This window comes from Fistularia commersonii, chromosome 28 (genome assembly GCF_037954325.1).
Source record: "Fistularia commersonii isolate RoL2024-O1a breed Wild chromosome 28, RoL_Fcom_v1.0, whole genome shotgun sequence".
NCBI classification, from domain to species: Eukaryota; Metazoa; Chordata; class Actinopteri; order Syngnathiformes; family Fistulariidae; genus Fistularia; species Fistularia commersonii.
Genome location: NC_141311.1, coordinates 11,116,655 through 11,135,497, shown reverse-complemented (window position 1 = coordinate 11,135,497; position 18,843 = coordinate 11,116,655). Strand labels below are relative to the sequence as shown.

Genomic DNA, 18,843 nt, shown 5'->3' with positions numbered 1-18,843 from the left:
GGCCCTTGTAGATGCAGCGGATTTTTTTTTTATCTCAATTTGTGAGCTGTTATATAAATCAAACTTATTTTGGAGTAACTGAATAGAGCTTATGAGTTGTTATAATAAGCATATAATGAGATTAAAAATGCTTCTTTAATAATGAGAGCGTAATGAAAAAGATACATTGATACATCATGGGCCCATTCACACAGGGGTAATTTTAAGTCTTCATTTGATCTACTGCCTGATTTTATATTCTGGGAGTAATTCAGAGACCCATGCAGACACCGGGAGAACATGCAAACTCAACACACAAACCCAGTTGGAAATGAACCAGGGAGCATCTTGCTAGAAGGCAGAATCCCTAATCACTGCACCACAGTGCTGCCCTCAATGAAAACAGCTTTCAGCAGTTCTCATATCTGGCCAAAATCAACCTTATAAAAAAAAAAAAAAAAGATGCACCGACATCAAATCCTATTGTATTGAGGTAAGGGATACACAGCACAAAAAAGTCAATTACAACATTGTATGATGGTTTAATGAATAACACACTTCCCCGCTTGATATCCTTTGTTACCACACTATTCGTGCAACCCTTAAAAGTGCAGGTAGACAGTGGGAGGCGGGGGTTCTGTTTCACAGGCTTAAAATAAGTGAGATTTAGGACTTTCTGTTTAATTGTCATTAAGAGCACAAATTAAAAAAGAAATGAAAAACAAGTTTTTATAGATTAATTATGAAATTTGCACAGCTAAAATTGTAACTTACAAAAAAAAGGCTGAAAGATATGTTTGCAAATAAAAGTTGTAGAATATTTTCTTAAGTCTCTTTTCAACTTTATCAAGATTTTGGAATTGCTTCGGAATTTTTGTGAAAAATACAGTAAACTGTTGATGTAAATTGCATTCGGTTTAAATGGACAATGATCATAAATTGTGAAAGAATCACACAATATACGTGCAACATCGCCCATTGCTGACTGTATTGAACTCGATGATGCCATCATAACCCTGTTTTGAAGCTCCATTTTGCCAAATATGTGTTTTTTTGTATCTGAAGGTAATCATATGTGAAAAAGAGGGTAGAGCAGGAAGTAAACTGGTTGGAGCAAGGGACTTTAATATAGAAAATAGGCTCTATTTTTGCTGTAACTGGACAAAAACCTATTGGTAGATTCCAGTGTATTTCTTCCCTTTCTATCATTTCGCCAGTTCTTTACGGTATTGAATAGGTGTACTTGCGGTATAGATTATACCTCAAGTATACTTCATAGGGCTGGAAATGAAAGTGTGTCTGTACAGAGCCATTGGAGAAATGCCGTGGTTTGGTCTGTTTGGATTTCTGGATCTTCCCAAATCTTTGCCCAATGTCTGTGCTTCGCTGCTACTTTGGCAGCAGACTATGAAATCTGAATAGATGGCTCTATACATGTCATGCACGGTGTCAGATGTTTATTTCTACTTACAGCAAGAATACACAGACTAAAGTGAATGCAATAATGTAGGGTTAAACACAAGTGTACAAATTTAAAACACATAGACTGATTCGGCATAAGCATTTTCAGCGGTGGAACCGATCTGCCAATAACCTAAAACTCTTTGGGTTATAACCTAAAAACAGACTTTTTCATTTCATTTAACTGAGTCTCTAAATTAACAGCAACAGCATAACAAAAAAAATGTTCAAGAGATTTTCAAATGAGAAATAGTAAAACTTCAGTACAGCTAAACTTCCATTTAAGTTAAATGAGGAGCTAAGTGCTATCTTAAACCATGTTCAATGTCATAGAGCTTAACATTTTCTGTTGGTGTTTTGGTGAAAAGGTGAGAGTAGTCGAAAATGCTGGCAAAGGCTGAAAATTTGGCAAAATGGCAGGAAAAAGAATATTCTGCTGTGTTTTAAGCTTCAATGTGATTCTGTGAAAGGTTATTTGAAATGAAAATTCACTCCTTGTGCAATTGTCATTTCGGGCTATAAACATATTTTCCTATTGTTTTGGGGGAGTCATTCAATGTTAGGAATTATAGTGGAAATAGTGACTCATTGCATATTCATAGAAAGTATGTAGTATGTCAAATTGCCTATGTAATAGATAAAAACAAAGACAAGAAAAGAATGTAAAGTAAAATGGTTACATTACATTGCAATTTATCAGATAGTTTGACAATTTAAGTCAGAACCACCGTTGGGGAAGACAGCAAATTAAACCAGTGGTCCTGTAAGTGAATCAAAGCATTTTAGAAGCTTCAAGTCATCCTTCTGTCTTCCTGTAAAATTGATAGTCGTCCCCCGACATTGATTTCAGCACACTTCCCCACTAATATCATTAGTGAACTTGAGGAAGTCATTAAAAGCTGACTGAAGTGCTTCAAAAGGTTAATTTATTTGCTAATCACTCTCCTCCTATGAACAATTATAATAAATCACACATGACATGAAGAACTTTTGTGTTGCTTTCATTTCAGAGATGTGAATTATCTCCCTTCTGCAGCCACTTCACTGTCCGTGTGAGTGAATTTAAGCTACGATGGAACTTTATTCTTAACAGACTATCCATCTAATCCAAATAAATAAATACATATGTGAATAAATACATATATAATGCCATGTCATTAATAACTAAATGCTTCCCACTGAAGTAGTTTTGTCACGGCTTAGTCTCCAAAAAGGAATCCCAGTACTCCAAACATAGCTGAGGACATCTTTAGATATAATGAACACGAGCAGCCGCTAAATTTAATGTTACCTGTTGTAGATGTCATCATCTTCTCCTCCCCAGCCCCAGTACTCATTTGGGAAGCCATTGATCTTTAGGAACTGCTTTTTACTGAGACCTGAGACTCCTCCAAAGTAGCCTGCGTACGGCAACCTGAAGGGTAAGAGAGAAGAGACACACTGTTGATTTGCAGAGATTTACAGTAAGTCATGAATTTTTTGGAATGGAAGTAGATGAAATAATCTAAAATCAACAACAAATGGTAAAAAAGACACTTTTTTATTAAATGGTTGCTGTTTCACAGCTAGTAAGGGTGTCAGATTTAAAAGAGATATATTTATACATTTTTTGGATTTTGATCTGACCTCTTCTAACATAGCCTGAGTTTTTAGAGATCTTTGTCAAATCATAGACAGCGACATGCAGTATACATTTATTTCTAAGCCTTGTCGTCTGGTTATCACATTTGGTTACTTGGCTCTGGACGTGATTTTGCAGGTTGTCAAGGTATAAAAGTTTGCGATATTCAATGATTGGTATGAAATTAATTTATCCACCTCACTTTGTTTAAATTTAAATATTGAGTGTTTGAATAAGTGATGCTCACATTTTACATTTTGTTTGGATTTCAGAGGTTCTATAAATGTAAATAAAAACAGATTAACATTCGTTTCATCATTTCATTATGAGTGCAAACTAAATCATGTGATTCATATTTGAACACAGACGGAATCATCTAGCACCACAAGATAATGATTATTGCTAAAAGAATGATCGGGAATGTCAGTGTGGCTTATATTGTGACTTACACTTTCCATACATAGTTTTTTATATCTTGAGGAGACTTTGCATTTTGCAATTTCTTCTTCTTCGCCTTTTAGCTTTACCCTTAAGGGGTTGCCACAGCGAATCAACCCTCTCCATCTAATCCTATTCTCTGTATCCTCCTCTCTCACACCAACTACCTTCATATCCTCCCTCACTACGTCCATAAATCTTCTCTTTGGTCTTCCTCTAGACCTCCTGTCTGGAAGCTCCAATTCCAGCATCCGTCTACCAATATATTCACTATCCTTCCTCTGTACATGACCGAACCATCTCAGTCTGGCTTCTCCGACCTTCTCTCCAAAACATCTAACATGTGCTGTTCCTCTGATGGACTCATTCCTGATCCTATCCATCCTGGTCACTCCAAAAGGGAACCTTAGCATCATCATCTCTGCAACCTCTACCTCTGCCTCCTGGCCTTTCGTCATTGTTACTGTTTTTAGGCCACGTTTTAAATGTGTAAAAACAAAAATAAATAAGAGAGAAAAATAAATGAATACAATGCATCCAGTGGGTGCTTCTTTGTCCATAGCAGGAGAAGGCAATGTTCAAATGTGGTCAGAGTTTTTTTCCTATTACTCTCATCATTGGTAGTACATGGCAAAAACAATGTTCAGTTGAGGCCACATCAGTTGAAGATCTGCTTCTCCATAACAAGAAAGTTCCTGTCAAGTATCATAGTGTAACTAAGAAGGAAATTGGAAACAGCACTGAAAGGTCAAAGCATCAGCTAGCACTTGATAGAGCAGTCACCTGGGACTTAAACAGCAGACACTCATGAGCTCAGTCAAGGTTGACAGTTTCAAGTACGTTGAAATCTCCCAAGCAAATGGAAAAGGAAAGCGTTACAGCTTAACACCTCCAGAGAGGAAGCTGGGTATATAAAAGTCCTGACACTAGTGGATTGGGATGGACATCACTTGGGAGCACCTTGACAGGCACCCAGAGTCTAACCGGAGGGCGATGTGTGTGTGTGTGTGCATGTACGTGTGTGTGTGTGTGTTTGTGTGTGTGTATTCTGTGTTGTGTTCAGTAAAAAAAGAAGCATGACAGGTACCTTTGGTAAGATGGAAACAAGCAGAAATGAATGAGCATGGACCCACATGCAAATATATATATCCATTTATTTACTGATTTATTTTTTGCAGCATCTGTGCTGTTTGACTGTTTGCTTCTGCTTAAAAGGGACACTTGCTAGGGGAGAAAATAGAGACTGATAAAGATTGAAAATTAGTTGAGATCTGGTTTCATTTATCCAGGCTCAAAAGAGCATTAATGAAACAAATTTAAAATTCAAACATCTGGAATTTACATTTTTTTATGTCTGATTCTTTTTTTTAGCCATGTGTGATGTTTAGCCATCAAATGTTAACACAGACTCCGAGCAGTAATCAAAGTTCTGAAAGTTACCATGCCAGTATAACTTAACTTGCTAATATATCAGTAGTTTCACAACCATTATGGCTTGATTTAATATTCTGTGAATATCTCCTGTCTCACTGCTGGAGAGGAACGGCCAAGATATTGAGGAATCAACTAAATGAATGAGTTTCGTTTGTTTGTTTTTTTATCTGTTATTTTTTCATTGAAACAAATTAAAATGGGGCTGAAAAATTTATGTTTTCGGCTTCATTTTAAAAGACAAATATGGTATTCTGTCATGCCAGAAGTGGATGTTAAAAGAGGAAATAAAAACTACTCATCTTTGAGGAGACGTTTTCTTTAATTTTACCAATTTAAAAAAACATGCAGCGATGTTTTTGAGGGCATATTATAGTAATCGAGAGAAAGGGAGGGACACACGGAGTGAAAGAGAGGCCGATAGACAGAAAAAGAGGGAGCGAGTTGAGGAAGAGAGGAACAGGGGAAGAGAGAGTGAAAGACAGAGAGAGACTTCAATTATTTAAGCTGGGATGTAATGTTAAAATGAGTCTTGAACATTCAGAAATACTGGGCCGTCTCCTTATTTATTCATTTATTTGTTTGTTAATTTATTTATTTGTTATACTTGTTCACATAGGTTTAAATTTAAACTTAATTGAGGCCACACAAAATGACTGATGACTGAATTCACTGTATTTTCAGGAGTGAAAATATTGTGATTGACTGGTTGACACATTAGTGGAATATATTACAAAGTAACCAGTGTTCACAACTTTCAAAATGTCTGTCCCCTTTGTAACAGCAAAATTATTGGGATAGTCACAATATTTGATATTATCATATCTGTGGCTTTTCCAAATTTCTATTTCAGCTCAGGTTCACTCCGAAGTCTTTTATTTCTCAACACTTCACAAAACACAATACTTAATGTCTAATCTCTGCAAACACGTTCCACCTTTGAATAAAGCATCCATGGAAAACGTTGGTACTGGAGCTTTTGTGAAGTTCGAGTCATGACGGAGATTAGCTATGGAACCTGTTGGCAATTATTACTATTATTATTTTCAATTTTATTATTATTATTTGTAGTAGTAGTGGTAATAGTAATAGTAGTATCAGTAGAAGTAGTATTATGTTGATCCTTAGTGACATATATTCAAACAACAATAGTTTTAGATTTTAACACATACAAATGACTGCCAACAATTTGATTTGTGATTGTCATTTTCAATCAGTCTGAATGATGTTGAATGTACATGTTCAGCGTAACTGTGTCAATAAGCTTTCACTCATTCAGACATAGCTTACCAAGAGGACAGAGAGAGCGAAAAATCCATATTATGTTCAATGTTATGAATTTGTGACATATATCCTGAAAGAGTTGGTCATTTGTGGGTTGAAGAGCCATGTTACAAAATGGACTTCATGATGATTCTCCACTCTGAGAAAAGATGAGGATCCTGCTGAAGTGATGCTCCAGGAATGACAATGCGTGATCTGTCCTTATTTTATCTTGCATTAAGGTTAACTTGCTGTCTTCAAATATGTTTTTGTCTTATTTCTCTTTTTCCAAACAAAATACTTACTATATGAAAAATATTGGTAAGATGGTTAACACCACAGTGACTTTGGGAGACAACTGTATAATGAGCTGAAATTGGGTCAAAGTCACCTAAAAATAAGGATGCAAAGGTTTACTGGTCTGCTTTGAAGGTGGGATATCACATTACTATCAATTCAAAGAGTAAACAGTAAAATACAGAAAACTGTGAAGCAAATAAACCATTTACAGGATGACAAGTGCAAAATTACAAATAAAATAAAATAAAATCTCAGTTTGCTTTGATTCTTTCTACTTAAAATAGATTAAGTGTTGTGAGTACTGTACAATGTGCACTGTTCACACCTTTCATTGGCCAAGTCTTTATACCCTTGGTACTTTTGTAGCTTATTTCTATTGCTCAATTGCCCCAGATTATGTCCCATTCCAACTCCTTTCTTATTTTAGTATATTGTGGCGACCCCGGAATAGAATCTATAGGTTGTTGACCTGTCACTCTCTGGTCCTTTGCAGGTTTGTCAAAGAGGATGCAGTCCTGTGACTGGTGGGAGAGAGTGCGGGGGTGTTGGGGGTGTTGATGGGGGTAGGAGCAGGAAGATTTAAGAATGTAGAATTAGTGATGTGGAGCATGGAGTCTAGTATGGTTGTATCAATAGAAGTTTTTGGGTATAGAATGTCGACATTTGGAGTGAAAGCCAAGTCGCAGATGTCTTCTTTGGCTTGTCACACTGGTGTCAGAAGTGACTTCCAACTGGTGGTGTCCTGGTTGATTTTGTCGCGTTTTTTTCTCGAGTTAGTCTGTCAACAGTGAAGATGGACGAGAGGTCAGATGGGGACGTGCTGCGTGGGGCCAATGTCTTCGCCATGAAGGTCCCCAAGTTCTCCCGGAGGCCAGATTGGGAAGCTTTCCGGCCCCAGTTTGAACTGTTAGGCCTTGTACAGGGGTGGTCTACGGAGAGGAAAGCACTGCAACTAGCACTCTCCTGGCTCCTGCTGTTGGACCCCAGTGAGAGACGGGGCCCTACAGAGGTGGTTCGGACAGTGTTTGCAACCAGGGCTCCCACGATTTGGGCAAGAAGTCTGGTGAGCCACAGTGGGGTTTGGCTAGCAAATAGAGAGCCTGACTTGGTGGGCCTATGGTCATATGCCGTCAGATGTACAGAGGGAGCTGGCCTGCAACAGCTTATCAGAGCCCTTCGCCCTGCAGAGCTGCGTGTCCAGGAGCAGCTACAGCACCCCCAGACCCTGCAGGCAGCCTTGGAGAGGCTATAGAGGCTATAGAGAGGGAAAAAGTGTGGGGTGGGGTTGATATGACCGGTCAAGAGGAGAACTCTCCTGCCGTTAGGCCACAGTGGTGAGCCCCACAGAGGGAGAGAGGCCGGTATGGGTTACTGAAGAAACTTAGCTATTGAAGGCCGTGGCACAACAGCAGACACACAGGGCACACCCAGAGCCCAGAGTTTGCTGGGGGTATGGCTGTAAGGCTCCGGGAAACAGCAGGTCCTGAATAGAGCAGGGACCGCCCTGATGGCAGCACAACTTGGAACACAACATCCACATTCCTCACCCCCAAATAGAGGGGCCTGACATTTCAGCTGGGGTGGTCAGGGGGGCCACCCAGAGGCAGCTGCCTTTCCCAGGCTGGGAGCTGATGGTCGCGGTGGGGTGAGCCTCTGCAGGTGACTCTTGTTACATTCCTATCATTGTGGAGGGAGTACCTTTTCCAGCACTGTTAGATAAGGGGTCCACAGTGACAGTGGTGAGGGTGGATATGGTACCAAAGGGACGCCACCTGAGACCACCACGGTGTGTCTGTGCTCAGTCACAGGTGAGCTGGCACCTATGAAGGGCTGGGACATTCTGTCTGCGAAGGTTGGGGTAAGGACGATACATCACCCAGCTTGGGTAGCCGCAGTAGAGGACCCATGTGTCCTCGGTTTGGACTTTCTGAGGGCTGGAGGCTGCCAGTTGGATCTGCTGAAAGGGACGGTGAGCAATTCGGTAGGTTCCAGCGGTCACATTGTTTCACAGGGTTTGTCCGGACACACCCCCTGTCTGTCTTATAATGAATGCCATGGAGACTGTCACTCTTCAACCCATCCTCAGACCACCGTTTCAGGTGTTTTTTTCTCCAGATTGACAATTGCCCCCCCCAAGTCCACTCTCCCCCACCCTGGCTGCCACTGAATGAGAGAGAGTGGGAGCTGCAGGCTGTGGAGAAGAAAGAAGGGTCCTCCAGGTGGCACCTGCAGTGTGGAGACAGCAACAGGGTTGGGATGTGGACCTGAGGTCTGTTCTGCAGTGGGTGGAGGTGCAGTAGCGGCCACTGTGGGAAGAGGTGGCAGTGCTCCCCACAACGACCAAAGGGCTGTGGGCCATGTTTGACGCATTGTTTCTGCACCATAACGTGTTGCAGTGGTCATGGAAAGAGCCTGCAACAGGGGAGGAGAGATGGCAGGTGGTGGCCCCAAAAGGCCTGCAGGAAGGGGTGCTGAGGGCCATGCATGGAGCCACAAGACCCGGGCACTTTGGGGTTACAAAAACTCTGCCGCCTTCGACGGAGGTTCTACTCAGTTCGGAACAAGAGGGACGTGGAGGATTTCTGCTGCCGCTGGACCCCTACACAGCCCACAAGGGCCCCACGGGCCATTCTCATGCACCCCTCAAGCAGTTTCCAGATTTTGCAGACACACCGGCAGGTCCTGAGTATGCTAGAAAGTTTAAAGACGGCCTGGATACAGCACACAGTTTTGCTCAAGAGCAGCAGTAGAGGGCCAGCGTGAGGCAAAAACTGAACTATGATGTAAGGGCTCATGTAAGCCCCCCGCCCAACCCATCACTCCTTCTCCCTCTACCCCCACTCCCCGGCTAGAGACAGAACCGACAGTTTTCCAGCCCCCATCTCCTCAGGCAGCTCGTCCTCAGTGATGGAGAAGAGCTCCAGCTTGGGTCAGAGACTTTGTGAGTCCCCTTTGCAGGGGAAACAGTTAGGAGAGAGAGCTCAGTTCCAGAGAGGGCAAGAATGTGCCCTGGTCTCATTGGAGTGGCCGGTAGTCTACCCGGACCCTCCTAGTTTAAAAAAAAAAAAGAAAAAAAAAAGGAAAAAAAGAAAATGTTTTGTTACTTCAGAATGTCAAGTTGTCATTTGTGTTGTTTATGTTTTGTATGCCTTAAGTAGTGATTACTGACATGTGGGGGGGGGGGGGGGGGGGGGGGGGGGCTTTTGTGCGGTTTTGTACATCACTTGGGGTTGAGGAACTTCGTGGTGGGGGGTTAGTGTAGTGACCCAAGAATAGAAGATATAGGCTGTTTATCTGTCACTCTCCTGCCCTTCATTGATCATTAGACTGGGCAGGTTTGTCAAATAGGATGCAGTCCTGTGATTGGTGGTGGTAGGAGATGGTGCGGGTGGGGGGGTGACGGGGGTTGGAGCGTGAAGACTCAAGAATGTAGAATTAGTGCTGTGGAGAGCGGAGTCTATTACGGTTGAATCGGGAGTTATAGAGAATAATGTGTCAAAATTTGGAGTGAAATCCAAGTTGCAGTTGTGTATGATCTTAATACAGTGTGTCTTGAATTAATAAAGTCAAAATTAAGTTGCATTCACCATACTTGGTCTCTCACAGAGATAATGAAATACTTTTATTCATGTGCTGATATTAGCATTGTAATTTGCATGGAACTCCCCAGGGTAGTATGCCAAAAATATATACTGATACTTTTATAGTAAAACGAAATGCGTGTTTTTAAAGACGCTGGTATCATCATGTCACCTGAAGCCAAACTTGTCCATGGCGATTGCAAAGTGCCTGGGCTGGTCGTAGCAGTGGTAAAGATTGCGGTCATCCATTGGAATCAGGTCCACGTCACTGAAGATGAAGCAGTCGTAGTCTCCATCTTTTAATGCCTCCGTATAGCCAACATTTAGCAATTTGGCACGGTTAAAAGTGTCTTCACCCAACTGCAAAAAAACACATCACATATGATTATTTCATTATTTCACCACCTATCCAAGAGTAAAGCAAATTATGTGGTTCTATCGGTGCACCATCTCCTCGAAAGGTCAAATTAAATGTCATATATATAAAAAGGTTTAGAGGGTTGGATAATGTCTTTAAAGAGATATCAAGACCGGCAATGTTTGTAAAACATACAACTAACAGGATAAATAACGACTGGAAGTCTGTTCTGTGTATGAAACCCATCATCTACCATGGGTAAATTAATTTTATAATACTGCATGGGCATAGACATTACAGTAGCACAGTCTTTCGCGCCTCTGCCTCACAGTCCTTTGTGCTGTGGCCAACAGGATCTTTCTGGAAAAGGGAGTATGCATGGTCTCCCCGTGTCCCTCGGGTTTCCCCCGGGTTTTCTGGCTTCGTCCCACAGTCCAAAGACATGTAGAAGGTCAATTAGTAAAATTGGTAAAATTGCCATAGTGTGTGTATAAGGGAGAGAAAATGGTTGTGAATGAGTGTGACTACTTGTTTGTCTCTACATGTGGCCTTGCAATTGACTGGCGGCTAGTGAGGGGTGTACCCCACCTCTTTCCCAATGACAGCTGGGAAGAGCTCCAGCATCCCCCCGCAACCCTGACTGCAGGATAAGCGGAAGATGGATGAATGGATGGTTACGTTTTACAATGCAATACATTTTGTTTGGTCTTGATCGAATGCAATACTAAACAACAGCTTTGACGAAAACCCTTTCTTTGTATGGATTTCTATGTTTGCTTTGTACCAAATTATTCTCAGAGCTTTATTGGTATATTATGGATACCTATATCCTTCCTCTGAATATTCTTTGAATGTCTTATTCCTCTTTATAGGCACAGAAAAGAAGGCCAAAAAGAAAAATGATTTAAAATTTAAACCACTTTTGGACATCAGTTAGTGGCAAACACATTAAGATATAGAGTCATCAAGACAACTTTTCTTGTCATTCCTCTCACTCATATAGTGTCCAAGTCCATTTATTTTGGTACAAATGGTCTCAGTCCCACAGCAAGAACAACTACAAACTTTGAATGTATTGAATTTCCACCTAATGCAACACCTCTAACCCTTGTTGGGTCAGTGTCCTTCCCTACCTATTCTGCAACAAAAGTCTAGCAACCTATTAAAGCATGGGCAAATAATAAATGATTCATATACAGGCCGGAATACTCAAAGACAATCAATCCTTATGTCGTAAAAGTAGAAAGTGTCAATGTTCTTACTGAGGATCGGATTGTAGCTACAACCATTTAATCTGGAAGCTGATTGTGATCCAGGATGTAACCTGCAGGACTCTGTGACTGCTAATTTGGTCAATTTGTTTTGTCTGTATTTATTTTCGCTTGCAGCCAGCAGGGCCTAGTCGATAGATTCCAACTGGACACTGGATCTTAACAAAAAACAAAATGTTCCTACACTCTGATTGGGATTACAAGGGAAGACTGTAATAAAGCTGAGACAAATTTATTGACTGTTATCATTTTACAAGCCCATAATATGTTAAGTGAAAAAATAGTCAGTAGTGAGAAAAATTATATATTTAAACTCTCATGATTATCAAAAACAAAAGAGTCTTACTGCAATGCCCTTTTAATTTTGTACCTTGGACCATTTGGAAAGAGACGGGAAGGTCCAGCAGACTTTAGGGCAATATAGAATCCTAAACAACAGCACAAATGTAAACTTGATTATTCAATGCCACCCTCTCTTTAAAAAAACTGGCATCAAATCTAATTATTGACAATTTCTTATTATAATCTTAATGTAGACTTTTACACTAACTCAATGGATGCAGCAAACATTTTATCAAAAGTCTAAGATGTATGACAGGGCCTGTATAACAAGCATTTGCTGATTTTATTTAACATTGACATTGAATTGGCAAAGCTTGATTTTTAACTCATAAATATAATCCAAGATTAATAAGTTCTTATGTGTCTTTCAGTATGATGCAAAAAGGGAGCCACAGTTATCAGTTTGCTGCAGTAACACATTCCTAGGAGACTAGGGAAAACCACCCACATTTGACAGCACAAAGAATCATTGCCATGATAAATGAATATGCTAATATTTTCTAAAGATACATTTTTCTGTTCTCTTCCCTTTTCTGTAGGCACAGTTAGGTTCAAAATCGTGGGTTATCTGTCCATGATCAAGTGCGAATCAAATACAATGCATAATCCCCTTGACAAGCTCAACATTTGAGGTGTTTTGAGAAGAAAATAATATTTAAAAGTAAAACAAATTGTCCATTCCAGTCCAGTTCACTTGATCGGCAAATATCAAATGAAGTTGTCGTCTGTCTTCTTTGAACTAAAATTTACAGGTTCAATATCTTGTGAAATAGCAAAACATGAGCTCAACATAATTAAACTTTACAGCTTTGTATTTTGTTGGACTAATCAGATTTCTGACTGGGTGGCTTTTGGCTGTTTTTCAAAGGAAAACTGATTTTCTATTAGGAAGTGTGTGTGTGTGTGTGTGTGTGTGTGTGTGTAGCGGGGGTTGGGTGGGGGTTGAAAGAGCCATACAGGCCAAAGACAGAGTACAGGTTGTGTGAAGGATGGGAAATTGACAGCCAGAAACAAAGAGAAAGCAGCCTTCCAGAACAACGGTGCTCCAAAGGCTAGAGTTGGTGAGAGACAACAAAGGGGGGGGTGAAGCACAATAAGAGGCAAAAAAACAAAAAAATGGAAGAAAATGTACTACAAGTTAATTCAAGGTTCCAACTTTGGACAAAAATAAAGAAACTACAAGAAACTATCCTTTTAAATGATGCTGAATTTAGCTTACTTAATAACATCTCTCTAAAATTTTCAGATGATTCTTGTTGAAGACAATGATACAAAACACATTATCATTTATTCTTGATATAGCAGTTCCTGACAAGATATGACAAGATATGTATGTTCTTGCCTTTCAGTACCTTGAAGAAATAGCTGCTGTCAGAGAATTTACAGTCTCGCACTCAGAGAGGCTGAGGCAGCATTCAGAGAAATCACTTGGGAGGATGCTGGACTGGGGAATGGCGAGATAATAGCTGTGTTGGTGGTTTTTCGGAGCTTGAAGCAGGAATGAATGGAGTGGGATGAGAGAGATCCTGCCTGCACCATGTTGTTCTTGCTGGAGTATGGCCTCGGTCAGCTGTATCTAAGGCTCTGGGGCGGAGAGTGGGTGACTAAAAATTTAAAGTTAGATTTACAGGACCTCATGTCTCTTGGCTATGGGTTTGCACTATTTGAGGGACAGCTTAGACCACCGGAGAGGCTGTTTTTGCTCACGGAGCATCTGAAACTATACTCCTCTGTCACAACAGGCAATAACACGGGGATGGAAGGTGAAGTCAAGTACTATCCAATCCTCAGTGGCAGTCAACATAGGCTGTGAGGAGCACCTCACCAGCAAAGAGAAAGGAAGGCTTCAGAAAAGATGAGCCGGTGATCATACTGGGCTTTCTGGCATCTAATCTTGCACCTTTCTAAGATTGTGCCGCTAGCTGCTGATCTTTAGTCTCCCCTCATCGGAAGATTTCATACACAGACACTCCTGAAGGACACCAAACACTACAACAACATCCTATGGCAGTCAGGAATTTGTGCCCTTAGAAAATCCTGTCTTTTAAAACTAAATCAGAAAGCTAATATCATCGCTCAGAGAAAAAAAAACAACAAAAAAAAACCCACTAACATTTCAAACTCTAATGCTTACTCTTGTAAGATGAGTACTCTAATGATTGACCCGCAAAATTACCTGCAATCAAAGATAGAGAGCTAAAACATGTTACCTGTCTGAAAGACAAAGAGTAAATGCAAGTCCAGAGAGGTAGATAAACCAACAACAAACCAACAGTAATTTTATTTCTCGCAGTCTCAAATATTTGTTGAAGTACTTTGGTGTTGGAGGGATTTAATATTAGTCTATAGTGGTTACATGGCTGGCAGGTAAAGCTACATATAGATTTTTGGTAGTTATATAACAGCGATGGCACACATACACTTGTTTGTAGCTAACAACATTTTACTTGCAATTCAATTATTTTGTTGTACTATAGGTGTTTTCTTCTGTTCAGACCAGTCTATATCCCATAACTACACAGCATGGGCTTGTTCTCAATGCCAGTTGTTTAAATTTGTCGATGCTCTGTTTTCTGCTCCTTTTTCCTTCTGCCTGGAGCATGTCCGTGTTTTTTCTACTGCTTTAGGCTGTTTACTGTCCAAAACTATAAATTTTTTTTGTCATCCAGCACGCAATGGAAACAACTGCTTGAACACAATTTGCCTGCAGTTGCCCAAAGGGGACAGTAAAACCATTCATGTGTGATTATATGACAAATCAGAAAATTGCATGTTGACAGGGTTAAATGCAAACAGGGTACTTCAATTTAGCAAGAGTGTATTTTGGTTCTTTTTCTGCATTTTCACAAGTATCTTTTAACTTTCAAGGACAGTTCTGTCCAATTCATTTTTGATCAAGCAGTGCATAATACTATGTGCAGATGCATGACCGCGTGCGGTTTCAGCCTTGGGTAAATGAGTCTACTGTCCTGTGTGACAAATTTGCCTTGTCAAAAATATGAGTTTTTAGCTCAGATCTTTGTCTCCCTGCATCATTAACAGGACCATCATTTATGTGTACTGCCTAGTTCTTAGTTGATTAAAATTATTCCGTGAACAGGATGATTTCAAGGGTTTCAAGGGTTTTAGATATTTGGCATTGGTTGTGCGGATGTATCTGTCCTGTCTCAATAAAAATAAAATTGTTTGCAATAAAAGTTATTATATCACGAACTGTCAACCAACTTAAAATATTAGTTGCATGTCATTTAAAAGATTAATTGTAGATAATTGTGTTGAAACCTGTTCTGCGATAAATGCAAATTAGCAAATTGCTGTTTTTGAGAACATTCAATTAATTTAAATTACATGTAATTGAGTAACTATCTGAATCTGGCAATAAGCAATTAATAATGAGCTATATCACAACTTTTTTTTCTGATCAGATATCAGGTAAAAACCAGACGGGTATTGCTTCTACCGTTACTGTACCACTATTTTTTTTCACATGCTATTTCCATTTTGAAGTGCTGCCGATTCTCTTGCGTTTCGCACATGATAACCACATTCAGACCCAATCTCATGCTTCCCATTGCAGCCTTTTGATACATGTCAGTAGGAAATAGGGTTTCTCTGAACACAGATAGTTTGATAATGAGGTTTTTAGGCTATTAACAAAAGGCTTAGCCTAAAGACCTGATCGGTGTAAATTGGCCAACCTTGAAATAACAGAACTCTTTCTGTGCATTTGTTAAAATGCATGGTTGCATGGTTGTTACTACTTTAATAATGATTAGAATAGAGAGCAAAACATGGTAAGGAATAGCATCATACGAGCAAGGATCATGCAATGATGCAATATAAGTTGCTGTAGCTGGATAGAATATTAAATATTGATGAATGTTTCTGTTTGGAAAAGATAAGACTGGATAAGACTTTGTGATTAAGACAACACGCACCAGATTTGGAATGATTAAAATTCCTTTCTGGAGGTCTTAAGATGTGGCACCTTCCCTGCGTTGCCAGCAGGTCCCACTTGCCTAACAAGGCCAGTGGTGCCGCTACTTAACCGCTTATCTGCATATACGTAGCATGAACAACTGACGTATTTTTGCACAACCACATTTTTAGTTGGGCGTCCACAGCAATGACTGTGATTTCAACAGCCCATGCATTTACAGCTTTAGTTCACACAGATATAAGAGGCAAAGGACTAATTAGTTCCAAATGGATAATGATGATGATATCATAGTTACTATGACTGTGTCCCCAACTGATGATTAGAAACACATGTAGACAATGGATTTGAATATTCATATTTCAAAATCAATGAGCACTGTACTATTGTGTTAAGTACTGGCAAAATGTGGAACAATGTCTTCTGCAGTTTGATGTAATTGAGATGAGATTATTTGTTGGTCATCACCTTCTGTGAATCCGATTACTAACCATGTGTTGATGTCTGGAGACAAAATGAGCAAAAAATAGCTGTCAGAGTTGATCTGAACTGTTCCTGCCATCTACACTGACTGTTTTAATGCACAAATTAGTAATGAAACTTTAGGACAAACTTTACCCTGAGCCTCATAAATAACATCAACATTCTGTCCAGCACACAATGCAAAGTTGAAGTCACATTAACATTTTCAGAGCGCACATTTCAGCCTCGGTTGCAGTGTCAGAGTACTTTCTCTTGGTTAGTTTAAATGCCAGAGATCATCATGGTTAAGACTTCTTGCTGAGTTTGTAAAAGAGAACTTTTAAACAAATAATGTTCTTACTAAAACCAACTGCTTTAATTTTGAGAGAGAATGAATGCACGGGGGTTCTGGAATCAAAAGTCCGCCCCTGTTTTTAATCATTACATTACATTACATTACATTGCATTTGGGAGACGCCTTTATCCAAAGCGACGTACAATAGAGGACATAGGGACTGCAAATACACGATGCACAGGAAATATACAGAACAGTAAGCTTGGGTTTTTTTTTTGTTTTTTGTTTTTTTGGACAGAGACACACAAACGTACACACACACACACACACTGCATAATCATACCTTTAACAGTGCAGGTAATAAGACAATTTCCTCCAAACAACGCCAAAAAGTCACACACACATACAAAAAGTCTTTCACATACATACAATCATGTACACAAACACATACAAATCCAAAGTTGATTTAATTTTAAACCATGCAGTCTTATCTCTTTCTCTCTCGAAAAAAACTTGTCATAAGATTCAGCAAGCAAAAGTCGGATCTTCCTCCAGCTCTCTTTCGCAGAGTTAATCATGCTCATCTATCGCCAATATTTATGTCCCTCTGCTTCTCTAATGCCTCTTGTGCTTTCTGTCTCTATTGACTCTACCCTGAAGTCTCTGCAGTAATCTGGTCAGTCTCCCAGCATGGCCCTTGACAGCCAATTAACCCTATCAGCCATATCTGAGTACCATCCAATAAATCTACACACAGCATAGTGTGTTTGTGTGTGGCTCTGTATATGCATGTCTGTGTGTGTGTGTGTGTGTGTGTGTGTGTGTGTGTGTGTGTATGTGTGCGTGACTGCTTAATAAAGTACCACATATCTTGTCGTTACTCCACGGTGTAACCTAGATTGTTGCCAAGGCGATGTCTCAAGGCCCGGGTGTTGCTCTAACAGAACAATTGTCACCTGACTGAGTGTGTGCATGCTTGAAGATCATGTGAGTGATATTCAGTGCTGTTATATATCTGAGTTTGTGGGACATGATTAATGTCTGTTACAGGGAGAAAAAGGTCATCTTTCTCGCCCTGCTATCCAGCAACCACCACAGAAGAAGCTATCTCACCCTAAAGGAGATTGACGTGGAGGTGTTACTAGTGATTTGCTTCCTGTGTTTAAAAGAAAGTTGTGTTACAAAGGAAATGGAACAGAGCATTTAATGAATTCCTTGTGGAAGAGGAATTCTCCAGTTCTAGCTTAATAAATGTCACATGTTTAAGATAGCACTGGCACCCAAGGAGAAAATTGCTCTGTCAAGCAAAGTGATATGACACTTGATAACTTTTAAGAGATAATTGTTACACTTGGTTTTCATATAAAACATTTAAAATCTAAATCTAAAGATTTGAAGTAATTTTCACTGGGATCTAAAAAGAATCATGTTTCCCTCCATTCTGGGCTGGATTCATACAGCTTACTAGTGAGACGACGCCTTGCACCTAGTTAAAAAATGTGATGGAAACTATTGGAACGTTCCCAGATTGGCAACTTCTAACAATTTCCTGGTTAAAAAAAAAAAAAGCTGTTAAGTTAGCTCCTAAACTGATAAATCTGTTGAGAGCAGAAAAGAGTCAACATGGAACAAAAACAGTTGAAACACAGTTTATAAAAAAAAAAAAAAAACATAATGAGTGTAATGCTCATACTTACACTAAAATTAATACTAATAATAATGATAATAATAATAATCTGAAGGAGATCGGTGGCTGCAAAACAGTTGTAGGTGAGAGTGTAGTCAAACAGTATAGGATGGTAATTCTGGAATCTGGTGGCAAGAAAGATAAAGAGGACAACGGCGGAACAGATGACAACTTAGCAGAAGCTGTAAGGGAGGAGTTTTGTATGGTTTTCATGGAGGAGTTGAAAAAGCTTCCATACGACTGGACAACTACAGCTTAAGTGATCAGGGAGACAGGTAGGGGAGTACTTAGTGTGTCATCTGTAAGGAAAGTAGATAAGGAGACTTGGCGGTGGAATGAAGAAGTGCAGGAGTATAAACAGAGAAAGCGAAGAAGAAGTGGGATACTGGGAGGACTGAAGAGAACAGACAGGAGTTC

At 39.9% G+C, this 18,843-nt stretch overlaps 1 protein-coding gene across 1 annotated transcript in view; it reads right to left on the bottom strand.

The window, feature by feature from the left end:
* b4galt2 (UDP-Gal:betaGlcNAc beta 1,4- galactosyltransferase, polypeptide 2) overlaps positions 1-18,843 on the bottom strand; it is a 183,718-nt gene that overhangs the window by 25,831 nt on the left and 139,044 nt on the right. The window contains exons 5-6 of the mRNA XM_086176474.1: positions 10,247-10,434; positions 2,732-2,854 (exon numbers count right to left, since the gene is read on the bottom strand). Coding sequence (XP_086032600.1) covers positions 2,732-2,854; positions 10,247-10,434 — 311 coding nt within the window. The remainder of the gene's footprint in view (positions 1-2,731; positions 2,855-10,246; positions 10,435-18,843) is intronic.